General features: G+C 58.7%; 1 protein-coding gene across 1 annotated transcript in view; it reads right to left on the bottom strand.

Annotated features, from left to right (window-relative positions):
- Positions 1-17,086, bottom strand: part of ATP6V0D1 (ATPase H+ transporting V0 subunit d1) — a 38,095-nt gene that overhangs the window by 682 nt on the left and 20,327 nt on the right. The window contains exons 2-7 of the mRNA XM_029201805.1: positions 13,659-13,830; positions 5,418-5,596; positions 3,942-4,021; positions 520-597; positions 218-394; positions 31-108 (exon numbers count right to left, since the gene is read on the bottom strand). Of these exons, the coding sequence (XP_029057638.1) occupies positions 31-108; positions 218-394; positions 520-597; positions 3,942-4,021; positions 5,418-5,596; positions 13,659-13,830 (764 nt within the window). The remainder of the gene's footprint in view (positions 1-30; positions 109-217; positions 395-519; positions 598-3,941; positions 4,022-5,417; positions 5,597-13,658; positions 13,831-17,086) is intronic.

Here is a 17,086-nt window from a genome sequence, read left to right as displayed (position 1 = left end):
CTCCCTAGGATGGGCAGGGCCAGCACTCACCTCATGCTCGAAGAATCGGTCCTCCAGGGTCTTGTCTCCAGGGTTGCTGCCCGCACCCTCGAAGAGCAGCTTGTACTCCTGGCCCAGGGGAGCAGGGGGAAGCATGAGCATGAGGGTGCTGTTGGGTATGGGGTGGGGACGTGGGTGCCAACATGCCCGCCCACCGTTCAACAGCCAGGGCACTCACCGGGTAGTAGTCGGCCACGTTCTTGACCTGCTCGTAGTCGTCAGCCCGAGCCAGCTGGGCCAGGCCCTCAGGGTAGAGCCGACCGCAGTGCGGAAAGAGCTTGGCACGGTCCTCCTTGGAAAGCTCTGTGCCGAAGGAGTTGATGGTGATGATGAAGGCGCGGCGGTCTGCTTCGAACTGTGGGGCCAGCGCACAGGCAAGGAGAGAGGGACGGGGAGGGAGGCAGCAGCCAGTCAGTTGGCAGGGCTTCCCCCAGGCCAGGGATGGGGGACCAGCAGGCGGGAGGGTGGGCAGGCACTCACCTCCAGGATGGGACACATGGCATCGGCTGTGGTCCCCCCCAGCAGGGTGCAGAACTTGTAGAAGGACTCCAGGTAGGCCTGTGCAGAGCATGGGGCTTCCTCAGCCCAGGCAGGGAGACTTGAGGGGGTCTGCCAGGCCTCCTCCTCACAGTTCCCTCCTTCCCTCCCCGACCCCTTTCATGGTGAATCCAAACATCATACCCGTGGCCAGGGCAGCCCCCGTGTCAGAGCCCCTGAAACATCCACAGATTTCCGACTGTTAATCAGCCGAGTAGCAGTAGCCTGCTGCCTCTCCCCACCCAGTAGTTACAGAACAATTTCTGGCCCACTGTCTGCTTCATGGTGCGGTGCCCCTCACACCCTCATCCCATGGAGTGCCAGGCTCAGAGAAGGGCTCTGTCTTCCCCCTGCTGCTCTGCCTGCCCTTCCCCCAAATCTCCCCTCCTCCCCTCTCTCCTCAGAAAACCACGTGTCGATGGGCCAGTGAAGGATGGTGACCCCTGAGAGTTCAAGGGGATGGCCTGGACTGGGTGCCTTGGCCCCTCTCAGCACCCCACCTTAAAGAGCACCTCCTCCTCTTCCCATCCCCTAGGTAGTTCCCAGGCATCACGCAGCAGGAACCAAACTGTACTGTCAGCCCAGCTCCTCCTGAGGGATGGTTATTGCCAGCACAGATGTCAGCCCTGCAATGTGATGGCTGGACACACAGGCTGCCGGTGGGAACAAGCACTTCCTGCCCAGGCAAATTGGATCTGCTGGGCATGAGGAGAAGCCAGGTCAGCCCAGGCCTCAGGTCCCTCCCACGACTAATTCCTGAAACTAGCTAGGCCCAGGCAGGCTTCCTTCCCTGAAGCTCTCCATGTCAAGGAAAGGGGGAGAGTCTCATGACCCCTGGGGAGCTCCCTCTACTCAGGTGCTCCGGGGTCCCACTTGGTGGCATGGCCACAAGAACTCCAGCTCTACAGGCTAGAGACTATTCTCCTGAGCTGGGGGTGAGGGCTGGGAGGCAGGGAAAGCTTTCTGTACCGAGGTCTGCCCTCTAAGGAGCAGAGAACATTCCACCCACCACCTGCTGATGTGGGCCACAGGTTCTACTGACCCAAGAGAGGAGGTGAGATGACACCCAGGAGTCCACGAGCCCAGGCTGAGCCTGGCCAGCAGCACTGGGCAAGCTGGGCTCAGGGGAAGGCCTGAGGTGACCACTGGGGTCACAGGAAACAAAAGTCTAGAACAGGTCAGGGGGAAAGAAGCCTGGAAAGGGAGAGTGGACCCCAGCATAGCAGAGGGCTCGCGTGGTAGCTGCCAATCCTACCATTGATTAGTGGCACTGTTTAGTCCCTCTGGGACTGTCCCCAGCCGCCTCCTTCCCCGTGGCCAGCCAAGCTGGGTGTGTCCAAATCTCCAGGCCTGCCCCAGTGGGGCCTGCAGTTCCTATCTGTAGGGGAAGCCACCAGCCTTTGCCGAGCTGGACTGATCCTGGAGACGCTGACCCCAGGGTGGTGGAGACTGGTGGCATAGGCCCAGACTCTCTTCAGGAGGCTCAGGAGCTGAAGAAACTGGCAAGACCCCAGAGGCCCAGGTACCAAGGTCACCTTCCCACCCCCATCCTGTCCCCTGGAGTCTGCCAGCCCATGTCTGCTGCACCAGCTGCCTACAGTTCCCACCCGCTACTGGGGGTCCGCCTAATCTCCCATCTGTGGCCACTGGGCTGGGACATCGCCTGACAGGCGGTCCTGGCACGGTGCCTGTATCATTGGGTCGGTGTTTACAAGCTGGTGCCCGGGCAGCCCTCGCCAGTGACTCCAGCTAGAACCAGTCAGGCCCGGTGACGGTGTGGGTGAGGCTGGGGGGACAGCCGCACCCCTCACCCTGCCTCAGGGCAAGGAAGCCGGCAGTGGGCCAGCTGGGCAGGCACAGCCTCGTGGGGGTGGGCGGGGGCTGCGGGCAGTGTGAGCACTGGCACACCTGAGCCGGCTCTCACTGCCTGCCCGCCCCCCCCATGGCCCCCCTCACCCCACCCTCCCCATCTCCCTCTTTCTCTCCCTACTGGCAGGCAAACGAGAGCGCTCGCTTTGCAGACAAGCTGAGCCGTGCTGCCAGTGTCTAGCAAGTGGCTTCAGGCAACCCACCCTCCTTCTCTAAGCCCTCAGTTTCCTCGTCTTACAAATGGGGATACTGATGCCCACCTAGCTCCTAGGGCAGTCCTGAGGAGTAAAGAAGCCAATAATCTTCCTTCCTCTAGTCTTGTCCCCTCTAGTCTGTCCTCACATTCTGATGATACTCCGCCCTGTTGGAAACCTTCGTTGGCCGACCCTGCCCACAGGATAAAATTCAAACTTCTGGCCTGGTGTTCAAGACCCTGGGTGACTTGATCCTGTGCCTGCCTTTTTTTCCAGACCTGTCTCCCACTGTCCATCTGGAACCTGCACTTCCACGGCAAACTGCTTGCCGCTTGGCCCATGTTCCACACTTGCTTCTGCATGTGCTGTCCTCCTGCCTACACTACTACAACCTCCAGGTAGGCTCTTCACCTACCTCCAGACCCTCCCTGCACCCTGGCCCAGACCCCCGCAGGGAGATTGGAGGGCCTGCGCTCAGGCTGCCACTGTGTTGGCCACCTAGTTCCAACTAGGATAGGAGAAGAGCCTCACCATGAAGATCCAAGAGACAGACGTTCTCAGGGTTAGGTCAGCAGGGCTGCTGGCCAGTGCTATCTTCAGGCCCCCTTCAGGGCCTGCCCACTACTGACCCATCAGAGGTCCTGGCTTCAGAGGTCCTCACCGTGGCCAGGGCCCAGTCTGCCCCCAAAAGCCCTCACTGGTCCCTGGCCGGCCCCCTTCCTTGGCTCTCAGTCCTGCTCCTAACCTCTTTGGGCCAGGGCAGGACTGAGCCAGGAATCCCAAGCCCACTCTATTTCCAGGGGTCACAAGCTTGTCCCACAGCCTGGTGGGAAGCAGAAGGTGGGTGGGGTTGAAGATGATGGGCCACAGCACTGGTTCTAGACCTGGGAACCTGGGGACACAGGGACCTGGCTATGCCTGGCTGTGTTCCTCCCCACACCGTGCTCAGGTGCCTGTCCTTTCTGGTGACAGTCCAGGGGGGGTGAGCCTGAGAGCTATGGCCTGGGTGGTGGCCAGTAACGCTCCTGGATGCAGGGGGAGTGGCCATTCAGGAGCCCGCTCTGACAGGCCAAGCTGCGGAGCACCAGCCACTCCTGCTGATTTGATCTGGGCCCAGGGGATGGAGAACCTGTTCCATGAAGTCTTGCACCAGTCACGGGAGCCAGAGAATGAGCAGATAAGCCCCTGGGAGAGGAGCCTGGAGCAGCTGTGTCCTGTCCCAGCACCCCACATAAATCATCAGCCCACTGTGCCCGTGGCCCCGCCCACCTACTTCACCACCACTGGGTCCAGGGGCACTACCTTGTACAGCGTGTTTCGGATGATCTCGATGTTCATCTCATCAAGGTCCTGCTCTGAGATGCAGTCCTGGAAAAAAGCCGCTGGGGAGGAAAGACGTGGGTATGAGGGGCAGGCGAGTGGACTCGGCCGAAGCAAGAATTGTGCTAATGTTCAACTGCCCCTGCAGGGCACAGAGGACCCCTGCCACAAGGCCCATCTGGCTGGTAATTGGGGGGCACTCAACCTGGCCTGGACTACTGCCTTAGAAGTGGCCGAAGCAATACTCCAGGCCATGTGTACTGACCTGAGCTTCTCCTGCCTTCTTGCTCCTAAAACTGATTTATAAAGGAGGCGGCCAGCCATAACATGATCTAATCGCCTCTGGGGCAGACCCAAGCTCAGATCATGCCAAAGAAAGGCTTGCATAAGAGGCTGTGACATCCTCCCTTCTCGAGGGGCAGCTGTGGATTCTGGGCCTGACGCCCACTTCTCTGCATCTCCCAGGAGAGCCTGGGGCCCACATTTGGAAAACCGTCCTTCTCCTTAGAACAAGGAATGAGCATGACAGCTGGGTGAGCATGGAGCAGTGACCCAGGGGGCCACTGGAGGGCTGGGAATTAGAGGCCAACGCAGGATAGAGCCCCTCGATCCCCAGGGACCCACGGACTCACTGGTCTGTTTCTTCTTTAAAGGTGAAGAAACTGAAGAAGCCACCAACAGCCCAGAACTAGCTCAGAGTTATTGTGAGAGATAAGATCTTGTGCAGATAAGGCCAGCAAGTAGGGCTTAGGCCTCTTAGTGCAGGACCAAGTGCAGCTTAGGGCCCAGTTGTTCAACCCTGGTGGCTTCCTGGAGGTGGTGCCCTGGGGACTAGGACTCTGGCTGTGAGGTCACTAGCTGGTGACAGCCTTAGTGCCTTCTCTCCAGCCTCCCTCCAAGGCAGGCAGGAGCCAGTGCTGCCTAGGCGGGGCCCTGCAGGAAGCTCCCAGTTCCCCTTCCTTCCTTGGCCTCTGACATGAACTCTGCATCCTGCCGGACACTGCCTGACTTGGCCCCTGGGATCTGCTTTGTGGAGGTAAGTGAAGCTCTTTGCTCGCCTCCTCTGCCTCACAGGCAGCAAGCCACTCCAGCCCAGCTTAGGGCCACGGTCTGTCAGAGCTCCCAAGACTCCAAGGGACCCGAAACCCTCTCTCCACTCTCCGTGAGCTCAGCCTTCCTCTGCATTCGGAGAAATCAGACAGATTCACAAAATGAGATGGTCTGAGTCAGGCCCTGGGGCTAGTCAGCCTGGCCCAGCAAAAGCAACAGGAAGGGAGCAAAAGGCAGGTGAGGAGGAGAGAATGGGAGGCGAAGTGGAAGGGAAGAGAAGGGTAAGCAGCAGTGGGCGGACCTCGCTTTCTGGCTTAGGGCCGCCCCCGGGGGTCCGAAAACCCCACACAGAGGCACTGACACTGATGCCGCTGCCTGCCACCTCCCTCCTCCGCCAGGGTAGCTCACCCAGGGGCGTGTCCACCAGAATGGCATTGTAGAGCTCGGCGGGCGTCTGCGCGATGTTCACGGCCTCCATCTGCTCAAAGCTGCCAAGTGGGTGGCACTTGGGCACGAGCTCGGCGATAGAGCGCTGGTGCAGCGTGCCCGTGATGAGCAGGATTACGTTGTCAATCATGTAGCTGTAGCTGCGGGAGGCACACAGCAGCGCGGCAGCCCTTGAAGTCTTGGCGCAGCACCGCGCCCCTGCCCCCACGCGGCGCAGGCCACCAGCCCCTCAGCGGCGAGCACCACCTCAGGCTCCTCTCCCTGTCCAAGGGTGCCCCTCCTCCGGCACCAGAAGCACAGGACAGACACAGCCCCTCCCTGGGTCGGGGGGAGAACACATACCCCACGAGTGATCAGGAAGCAGGTAGTAACTACCCCCCAGGTGTGAACAGTGTTCTGGCAGGACACGGGAAGCACGGACACATGGAGGTGAGGCGCACGGGCCAGCATGGGGGATGAAAGAACTGGGAGATGAAAGCGCGTTCTGGGAAGAGGGAACAGTGTGTGCAAAGGCCTGGAAGCAATCGCTGAGTGGCAGATGCCTCAAGGAACTGAGCACGGTCACGGTTGGCAGAAGGAAGGGAACCGGCACGGTGCTGCCAGCAGGCTGGAGCCTAGAGGCGGGTCCTGTGGGCCCGGCTGAGGGTCCTGACTTCGTTTTGAGCACGAGGGACCCATGAGCAGGATATAAGCAAGGAGTACCACAAGCACTCTGGCTGCTGGTGGGGACAGAGGGGGAGATGGCAAGAGGAGGAGAGGCTGAGGAGTGGAGTGGGGAGAAGCTTCTCTAGGGAAAACCAGAGAAGACTCAGAGGGAGGGTCCCTGGAGTAAGGCCCCTGGTCAGTCAGGCTGAGACAAGCAGGCAGACAGCTGCCCTGTGCAGCCCACTCTGAAGACAGGGCACTGCCTCCTCCTTTAGGGCCTGAAGATCCACCCGGATGGCCTGGAGGAGACCCAGAGACCTGGAAGGAGCCTGGGCTCAGGTCAGTCCCCTCCAGCACAGAAGGCCCGCTCTGGACAGTGCATGGGCAGCAGAGGGGGCTGGAGAGCTGGGGAGGGGTGGGGCTACCCAGCTCAGACTTGGCAACGGGCAAGCTCTGCCTCCACCCATTGAGACAATGCCACAAAGGGGCTGTGGCCAAGAGTTCCGTGTAGTCACCTGTGTGAGAAATGGGGTGAAGAGGGCGAGAGGGCCCCAGTCAGGCTGCAGGAGCCACAACATTCCTCCAGCTTGTCACCACTGATGATCTCAGGGCATGAGGCAGCTGGATGAGGCCTGGGGGTTCAGCTCCAAGGCCAGAGTGGGGCTCCCACTGAAGGGTGGGAGCTGGACTGGAGGCTGCTGCCCTGAATTGGGCACTGAGCACACCCTGGCTGTTGGGTGGGCCAACAGCTGTCCTGTGACAGTATCTTGAGGCTGTCCAAGGTAGGAAGTGGCCCCCAATTCCAAGGGAAGAAAAGTAAGGAGGTGGTGGCCTAGACCTCAGCTCAGAGGGCTGGCTACGGGGGGAACTCCCACAGGGCCTGCCAGGAAGGCGGCAGGAGGAAGAAACCACAGCTCCTGTCCCCGCCTGACCCCCACCCCCCTGCCTGCTACACACTCCCCCAACTCCCACCCAGCCCAGTGCCCTGCTATGACCTCTGCTCTCCCGGGCTTGGGGCCAGGCAGCTGCCCTCTCTCTGCCCCCAATCCGGCTGGGTCAGCCACAGGATGTGTGCTGAGAAGAGACAGGCCTGCCTTCTCAAACTGAGGGCTTCAGGCAGGGCCCATTCACAGCCGCGAGTCGAGGGGCTCAAACGGCCAGCCTTTTGCCCCAACCTGACAGAGCTGGCAGAGTCGAGGGACCTGAGAGAGATCCCACCAGAGCTTTGTGCCTTGGTCTCCAGCCCCAGCCTGCATTGTCCCTACCCTGGACAGTACATCCCTCGTGCCCCTGATGCCTCCAGAATCTCAAGCACCGCAGGACCCCCGCAACACTCCACCTGTGTCCCATCCAGCCCCACTGTAGCCATCGTGTTCCCTGAGACAGCCACAAAGTCCCCATCCCCGAACCCAAAGATGCTCGTTCACGCTCTCACCAGACTTTGGGCAGGGACGGGGAGAAAGCTGTACCTCTTCGAGCTGTTCTACCCAACTGATCCCACAACCACCAGCATCACCAGCCCCACTGTCAGAGGATATGAGACACAGAGGTTGCAGGCCCCAGGCCCTGTCACATCATAAATCAGAGAAGCATTATGTCTCTTGGTCAGTGTCCATGTACCTCCACCCACATCCAGGTCCCCATGCCTTGACTCTACACTCCCCATCTAGCCTTGTCTTCTCAGAGGAATCTTCACAAGTCAGTTTCCTTTCTCTAAACCTCTCCACTCCTCGCACCACAGGGTATTCATTTATGTTGGGGACGGGGCTGGTGTCAGGGCCCAAGGAAGGTGCCTTGGCAATCGTCAGGGTCCTGACCCGGCTCGGAGCTGAGCCCTGTGGGAAGACTCCACTGTCTGGCTTTGCTGCTGTCCCTCCAGTGATGTGGAACAGGATGGCTATGATTCACTTTTCAGCCCTGACAGCAGATGTGAGGGCTGGTGATAGCACCCCCTGGCTGCCCCCAGACTCTCCTGCTAGAAGTCCTGGCTGGGCACCAAGGGAAATGCTAAGCCAAGTAAAGCTCCCCAGCCCCTTCCAAGGCCCCCTTCTAATCCAGGCTAGACCAGCTTTGGATGACCCTGTGCCAGGCCCAGCGGCTCCCTCCCCCGGGTCAACTGCAAGGTTACTATGGCAGTAGCCCCTGATTTCTCTCCCCTGCCCAATGAGAGCCAGAATCTCCTTTCCTGGGATGAAAGGAGGCAGGGCATGGCAGAGATGATGCCGGCCCAGCTGTCTGCTTTTCCCCCAGGGTGAAGGCCTTCAGCAGGCAGGGAAATCCTCCTCGTCGTCTGGCTTGAGCTGCTGCCTCCCTGCCCCCAGAAAGCCACTCCACCAGTCCTCCCTTCATTTGGCCTTAATAGGAGAGTGTGAGGTTCCAGCTGGTCAGCATCTCCCTCCAGAGGAAGACAGCTGGGGAGTGGACAGGCGTCTGCCTGCCAGGCCAAAGAGGCCCTCTTGGGGTGGGCGTAGGGCAGTCTGTATTCCTCTGCCCTGAGGCCCTCCCTCACCCTGTGCCTTCAAGAGTCAGCCTGGGCCAAAAGAAGTCTTGGGATGGGGTTTAGAAAGTCACTTCCTCCAAGAAGTCTTCCCAGCCCCTAGCCAAGCCCTGTCCCTCTGCTGTGCCCTTTGGCGCCACCTGCTGGAGCATGATGGCTTGCTCCCATGGTCTCATCATTTGGCCCCGGGGGGCCAGGCTTGGCGCTGGATAGGCCATGATGACTACCCGGCCAGTCGGCCCAACTACAGCTCCCAGCAGAAGCTGCTAGTAACCGTACCTGTGCTCAATAACATCTGAGTCCTACAGAGCACTGCCCAGGTGGAAAGTGAACAGAGATATCAAGCTGTGGCTTCAGCACATTACCTGTCAAGCCTCAGTTTCCCCTCTGCAATTAGGATGACTGAAGTACAGCCCCCAGCAGAGCCAGTGATGCCCTGACCCTCTCCTTATTAAAATCCTGCCCCTCTCCTGAGGTCCAGTTGGGTCCTCCCTGACCCAGCCTGAGACCTGAGACTTCTCAGCATCAAAGGGCACCTGCATGCTCTCCCTCAGGGCCGGAGCCGGCTCGAGCCCAGGACCCAGAAACCACAGCCTACAGAGACCCTGTTATCAGCTCAGAAATGGTGGTTGTGGACAGTGAAGGCTGGGGGGCCAGAATAGGGAGGCCTAAGGACACCTGATACCTGCTGTGACCCAGCAGAGCCCAAGGTTTGGAAAATGTGACCTGGGTAGAGTGGCAGGTGTGCTGACAGGCCCACTGGGCACTTGGGGCCATTGTCCCAGGACAAAGCTTCTTTCCAGCTGCCCACTCCAGGCTGGTGGTACAGTAGAATATGAGACCTCACCTCCCCCAGATGGTGCAGGTCACCGTGCCCGGGCTCTGCCAATGGGTGCCTGGGCTTCAGGCAGGTGCTACACACTGGAGACGGCCCCTCCAGGGAGGCTCACTCATCTAAGGACAAGGCCTTTGGGGCCCACCTGGGAATCCCCAGAGACCAAACTCACTTCTCCACAAGCCATTCTCTCCCAGCTTCCTTTCTGGGGCCTACTCTCTCATAGGACACCATATGGGATGGCCCAGATCAAAGTCTCCTCTGAAGCTCAGAGAACCCAACAGAGGCTCCACCCCATGTCAGACAGCAAGTGAATGGCTGAGTCTGGAAGGAGCCCTTGGTACAGTGATGTATTACATGTTATCATCATGAAATTGAGCTGAATCATCTCAAAACCACATGACTGATGACAGTCTACTTCAGAGGGACCTCTCTCAGTCAGGGCCTGTCTACCACACATGAGGCAGCTGCCTCCACTCTGGCCACCCACTCTGAGTGGCCTCTCGAACCCCATCTGACCCTCGAGTCCTCTCAATGCTGAAGCCCCTGGTTCCATTTGTGGCAGCTTCCCACAGGTCTCCCCAGAAGCTATCTGCACCACCACTGGCACCCATCCTATTGCATCCATAAGTCTCCCTCCCTCCTGGCACTGCACCTGGCCCAGAGCTGAATACTGGTCATGTGTGTTGGCTCAAGGCTGGCTGGGATCTACAAAAGCACTGGACACTGTCTCTCACACAGGAGGGCAGAGGACACCTTGCCCAGCTTCTGCTTGCACACCTGCAATGACAAGGAACTCACCGCCTCCTGGAGAAACCAGTTCCAGCCATCCTGGGCCAGCTCTGTCTGTGGGTAGCACTAGCATTGCTCCCTCAAGCCCCCACATCCAGGAATGGGTATCTAGCTGACGCGTCCATCACCTGGGGATGGCACTCTCCTTTCCGGTAACATTCCTCTGGACATCTCTAGGGTATCTGCTTCCTTCCCAGAGGGTCACAGAGCCAGGGGCCCCGTGCTCCACCTGCTCGGGACATGTATGGTTCCCCCTGCCTTCCCCCAATTCTTCTTTCAAATGCCCTTCCCCTCAGCCAAACAGCCACCTCCTCAGGGAAGACAGTGGTGAGTCCCTGGCCTGGGGAGGTCCCCTGGACAGGCCCCTGTGAAAGCCTTCAGCCCTTTCTGCAACACTCCTTACTCCTGGGATGAGCCAGGGTGGAGGAGGTTACGGAGGTGGAGTGGAGGAGGAAGAGGAGGAGCAGCCGGGGAGGAAGGAGGTAAATCGAAGAGACACCATGAGAGAAAGGAGACTGCTGGGAGGAGGTAAGACGGGTGTGGCTCCCATTAGGTCTGGAGACCCTGGCCACATGAAGGTCAGCGGTGACCTTAGCCGGGGCCTTTGGTGGAGTGATGGGATGGCTGGAAGCGGACTGGAGGCTCAGGATGCAGGAGGTGAGAGAACACAGAGTGAATGTAAAAGTTCAGGCCGCACAAGATGGGTTTTTAATGGTGTGAGAGATTTGAACTTGTTTAGATGCTGTTGGGAAGAATCTGGAAGGGAAGGGGCTGCACAGACAGGAGTGCAGATGAGTGGCCCTCAGGGTTCAGGGAGTGGGGGGAGGGGACTCAGGACATCAGCAGAAGGACCCAAGAGAAGAGGAGGGTACCTCTGCCATTGGAACGCGGTTGGGGGGCACAGACACAGTGCTGGGAGGTGGACTGGCTTCTACTGTCTCTGTGGAGGAAGAGGTGGGCCATCTACCCAGAGAGAAGGCTGGGGGCAGGAGATGAATGGTGTTTAAGATGGGGAGGTGGTCTTCCCACCCTCGGTGGGGAGCTGCAGGGTGCTGAGTAGGGAGAGCGAGTGGCCAGCTGGGCAGGGACAGTCCAGGCCAGCTGAACTAGTAAGTGTGCATGTCTGGCAGCAGGGAAAATCCACCCAACACTGGCTTCCCCGGCTCTGCTCCCGGCAGCGGAGGTGGGGGAGGGCGCCTCGAGGCTGGACGCTGCTGGGCTTCTTCCAGGGCTGGGGAGCTGCCAGCTGGGTGGGACCATGAGATGGGCGGCCAAGAGCGCTGCGGATGTTGGCAGAAGAGTGCTTGAATGATGGACCAGGGAACCTCAGCTGGGGAGGGAGGAAAATGAAGACAGAAGGGGTGGCAGGGGAGGAAGCAAGGTCCAGAGCCCTGCTGAGTCCGGAACCCATGTCCCACAAGGGGCTGAGAGTGGGCTGGAAGGCCTGAAGGCTGTGGGTAGAGACGGGGTGCCTGACTCAGCGATTTCAGGGCCGGCGCAGTTCCAGGTGGTGACATGTTCTTGGGCAGCCATCGTGGGGGTGGCTCAAGTGGAGAGCAGAGGAGCAGGTCACTGGAGATGACGAGGTCATGAACAAGCAGCCACAGGCTCAGACAGGCTGACACGTGGCTGCCGAGCTATTCCTGAGACAGAGCAGGACTGAGGGGATGGGAAGACTGTGAGCCACAATCACCCATGAATGGAAGGGGCGGGGAAGTGACAGCCTGCCACAGGATAGTGCTTGGCTGCTTTAAGCATGCTTGGTGCTTGCAGCCAACCTCCAGCGAACAGCTGGCGGCCATGCAGCCTCAGTCACGCTCAGAGCCCTCTCCAGTTTCATGGCCTGGCAGGCTAAGACCAAGCCTCTGAGGGCACCAAGACAGGCCAGGGGCTGGCAGCACAGGCAGGTGGCCAAGCAGGCAGCAGGATGGATGACATCTGCCCTCTGACCACTGGCATGGGGTCAGCCTCCTCTGGCCAGCCTAGCTAGCAAGGCCAGAACATTCACCAGGAAGCTGAAGGAGCCCTGTGCAAACAAGGTGAAGGCTGGGCTCTGGCAATAAATGCACTGCTTCCTGGTATGTCCTTCAGCTCTGGCCTTGGGGTAAATGACACCCAGGCCCAGGCTAGGGGTTGACTGACAGATGGGCACTGCAGTATGACCCCCAATGTGGCAGCACGAGACACATGCCATCTCTGGCCTCCTGCCCAGAAGGACCATGTCGGCTGTACCCTGACGGAGGCCAGGGCAGTGTGATATGGATCCAGCCAGGACAGCAGGGAGGTCCCCCGGAAGGAGACCTGTGGCCAGGAGACATCCTGCTTCCCAGCCTGAGCCCTTCAAGTGTCCCAGCCTGTGGCCTCAACCCAAGGATAGAGCCCTTCTGGTTGCAGCCCCTACTTGAGCGAGTAAATGGCTGCTCCTGGCTGGGGGTGGGAAGCAGGCCAAGCAGCAGGCATCCAGCCCTGTCCCTGTAAGTATTAGGGTAGGAGGTATGGCAGGTCCCACGGATCCGGGGGTCCCACCAGCAGGGAAGGGTTAAAGCTAGACAGTACCCAGAAGAGCGCCTGGAAAGGCTTCCCCACAACATACACTCACACTCCAGCAGTGCAGAGCACGCTCATGTAAGCCAGCCACCGATGTCTCTGTCCACCACCTGCACTGGGCAGCCACCTGGGCCAGGGCCAACTCTTTGTCCACCAGGCCCTGGCTCATGGCTCCTGGGCCATCCTGGCAGAAGGGGCCTCTCTACCTCCCTGTTTCCACAGGCACACCTGGTGAGCAGAGGCTGTCTCGTCCAAGTGCCCTCCCCAGCCTGTAGGTCTCAGGGTCCTTTCCTCTTCTCCAGGAGCTTAGTGGAGGCAGGGTTGCACCCAAGGATTAGACAGTAAGAACACTGGGCAGCCAAGGGTTGTTAGCATGGGGGCCTGGGCCAGAACTGGGAAAGGCAGCCAGGTGTTCAGCACCCTCTCCGCCTTGCCCCACTTCTCCCTGAGACCCAGGGCCATGGTCAGAGACAACAGAGGAGCCTCAGCCCACACAAGGTCATAGGGCCTGAATGGTCCATCCCAAAACCTGACTCTTCAAAGCTCTACCTATCCCCCAACCCCATCATGGGCAGTGGGGGCCTGGTGAGTGTTCAGGGTGAGTGTTATAGGGTGAACGAGGGAAAGGGCTCCTGTCATTCCTGATGCCTGTTGACACCAGGGACACAGGGAAAGCAGCTTCATCCAGCACTACAGCGTGGGACACTCGGGCCTGCCCACCAGGTTCCCAGACAGCATTGAAGTGGCTGGTGACCCCATTTTATAGGTGGTGGCCTGGGCCCAGCATTGTTGAATAAGCAGCCCAGCCACCCAACCCGGGAGGACCCTGCTGACAGAGGAGCTGTCCCATCCGGTGGGGGGAAAAGGCACTATAGAGAACACTCACGTAATGAAGTCCAGGAAGCTGGCGAGCGGCTCATAGGCATGGTTCCTCATATGGCGGAACTCCACCACCATCTTCTCCTTGAGCCGGTCATCGATGACGGACACTGTCAGCGGTGATGCCTCATTGGCCAGGAAGTTGCCGTAGTCGGTGCTCTGCAGGTGCAGCTTCAGGTCTGAAACCCAAGGGTGGGGGGGTGAGAGCCGGCCGTGCTGAGCCTCCCCAGGACCCCAAGTCCCTGTCCCCACCCCGACTCTGGGTCCCAGACCCTCGCCTGCAGTTGTGCCCTGCTGCTACCCTGACCTCCTGTCCCTGCCTCCACCTCCCTGTTGGCTCAGAGCCTACTCCAGGGCAGTCAGGCCAAAGCCAGGACACTGGGCCCCAGAGTCCAAGTACAAGTAAAACCATTGTTCCCCCAAACGACAAGAAAACCTGGGAAACCCCAACCCAAGGTGCCATTCACAACCCACAGCCTTTGAGGCTCTCCTGCATGGTGGGCTCCAGGATGGCCCTAACTTAAAGCAGAATAAGACATGGGCCCTACCCTCCAGAGCCTCAGGGTTAAAGGAGCAAGCCAACGTACCCCCAGGCAGAAACAATGCATATGAAATGAAGGACATGCCCCAGGCCAAGGGTAAAGTGGAGAGGGCACCAAGATAGGACTGAAAGGACACTCCAGGCTGGGCCAGGCAAAACGCGGGGACAGGAAAATGCAAAGGAAGCAGCTAGCAGGATGGCATGAGTGAGGAGTGGCCTAAAGGGCAAATGAGCGGTGTGAGGGGGAGATGAGGCTGGGGAGAAAGACTGGCCTTGCCTGAGGAGTAGCTGGAGGCAGGCAAGCCAAGCCCACGGGCTCTCCTGAGCTCTTCAGAGCAGGAGTGAGGGAAAAGGGAGGAGAGGACAGAGCAGAAGGGCCCTGGGGAGGCAGGACAGGTGAGTCCCAGGGGAATCGTGGCAACAACCTGTCTCACAGCTGTTGCCCGTGCATCCCATCCCCCAGTCTCTTCTCCACCCAGCAGCCAGAGCGATCTTAAAACACCAGGCAGACCCCATCACTCATCTGCACATCCTCACCTCAGGCCCTTTCCCTGCCCCCTTGCTTGGAAAGTGATGAGCTCTCCTCAAATGCCCATCTTCAGAGGCTTCTCCTATAGCCCCACCACTCTGTCCCTTCATTTGTGCCATTTTTCTTTGTAACACATCACATGCCACCTGGCACGGGGCACATAAACCATGATAGCAGGGACTCTGGGTCACTGCAGTATGCTAGAGCCTAGAACACAGTATGTTCTGGTGCATTTTCATGTTCAGTAAGTAACCGTGGAATAAATGGAAGACTCGATAGAGGGCTGGTGAAGACAGCAGGAGGGTTTGCTACTGGGCTTTGAAATGGGGGACACTGTGGTAGTGATGGCAGGACCAAGGACAGTGGCTGAGGAGGGACCCATGTGTGCATATGCATGCGAGTGTGGATTAAGGTCCAACAGTGGAGGCTGGCTTCTGCTGACTGAGGAATGCATGCTTTCTGTGCCCTGGAAGGTTGCCCAGAGGATGACAGGAAGGGTGACACCTGTGAACATTTCCACAAGCGCCACCCCCCTTGCCCCGGCTTAAGGCCTCCCCGTGTGTCTGTGGACCTGGAGGGCCATGCTATACCGGGCTGCTTAGAGAAGAAGGGCGAGTGGGGCACATCATCGCTCCACAGACTTAGGGGACCCCTGTGGTGCCCCTCCTCCTGTACCCCATCAGGAGGAGAATGCTCCCAGCCCAGAGTCAGGTGTGCCAAAGAAGAGATGGAAGAGTACATGGGAGGGAGGCGTGGAGGGAGGGAGGAATGGAGGGGTGCATGCCATCGGAGTGGCCACTTTCTACCTGCACCCAGGTGGCAGTCAGCACTCCTGTCCTCTGTGGCTCCTGGGCACTCAGAGTGGACTTGAACCTCGTGAGGCCTGCAGGAGGCCTTCATCATCTACTGCCTTTGCCATCGCTCTACCATTCACACCTTTTTTCCGGTGGCCACCCAAAAGGGGGACCGAACTGAGGGCAAGGAGGGGCAGGGAGAAGCCACCAGCCCCCTGCTCTGCCCCGTGGACCCCGCTGCCATTTTTCCCAGGAGGTGTGCACACCCCTCCATCCTCACCCCCGGCCGTCTGCTGTGAGCCTTGCCCTGGGTCCATTCTTCCCCCTCCTCACCAGTGTGGCCAAGGCCCACCTACACCTGGAATAAGGCATGGGGTAAGAAGGTGCTTTGCTCAGTAATGCTCGAGTTGTTGCAGTATTTGATTAACCATTTGGTTGTTACAGAAAAATTCTTAACTCTAATTGAGGGATTTCACTGTATGGGCATAAGCCTGTATTTCCACCACTAGTGATAGGTTTTACAAGCTAGCTTTTAATATCCCTGACTCTAGATAAGTGCACAAGTATTTTGTGTTTTTTAAAGAAACATGGGTGGCTTCCCTGGTGGCGCAGTGGTTAAGAATCCGCCTGCCAATGCAGGGGACATGGGTTCAAGCCCTGGTCAGGGAAGATTCCACATGCTGGGGAGCAACTAAGCCCATGAGCCACAACTACTGAAGCCCACACGCCTAGAGCTCGTGCTCCGCAACAAGAGAAGCCACCTCAATGAGAAGCCCGCACACCGCAACTAGAGAAAGACCACGCGCAGCAACAAAGACCCAATGCAGCCAAAAATAAAAAATAAATAAATTTATTAAAAAAAAAAAAGAAACATGGTTTACTTGCACAAAACTGGTAAGTTTTGAGAGATAGTTAATGCCCTCGAAGTGGTTTTTGTGGGTATGAAACAAATGGTGAGAACATGAATTGGTACCTCTTATTTTCATACTGAAATTAACTCTACTTAATTTATCAAGTCATATGTCATATGCCCTGCTTTTACATCTTTTATCTATCAGTAAACATTGTGATACTTGAAAAAACTAGTGGGCAGGGAGTTATGGCCTGGGCAAAGTAGGTGCTCCAATCCCCACTAGGGGAAGCCACAGTGCGGACAGCAGCTGGAAGCCCAGGCCGGGATGTGGTGTTCTCTGTCTGACGGTCTGGCACAGCAGCTGCCAGCTCAAACCTGTCCATTTATCCATCCAGCCACTGCAGCAGCAAAGAGCCCTTCTCAGGCGGTGACAGGCCACAGCCAGGGCTTGGAAGCCAGACCAGATGCACAGGGCAAAAAGCAGGGCAAAACCCAGTCCTCTTGGCAGGGTCCCTCATGCCAGTGGTCCCACTATTCTCTGGGACAGTGAGTTTGGGCCCTGGACCCCAGCCCGGCCTCCTGATTCCTATCCTCCAAAGCAACCAGGGGCCAGGCCTCCCGACACCCCCTCGCCTGGCATCCTTGCACTTGCTGCCGGAAGGCTTCCCCAAGTGCTGTGCTACACCTCCACTACAGCTGCCCGATCTCTCCAGCCGCG

The sequence above is a fragment of the Monodon monoceros genome, unplaced genomic scaffold (genome assembly GCF_005190385.1).
Source record: "Monodon monoceros isolate NGI ecotype Baffin Bay Population unplaced genomic scaffold, NGI_Narwhal_1 Super_Scaffold_10, whole genome shotgun sequence".
NCBI classification, from domain to species: domain Eukaryota; kingdom Metazoa; phylum Chordata; class Mammalia; order Artiodactyla; family Monodontidae; genus Monodon; species Monodon monoceros.
The sequence above is the reverse complement of the archived record's forward strand: the minus strand, read 5'-3'. Positions and strand labels throughout refer to the sequence as shown.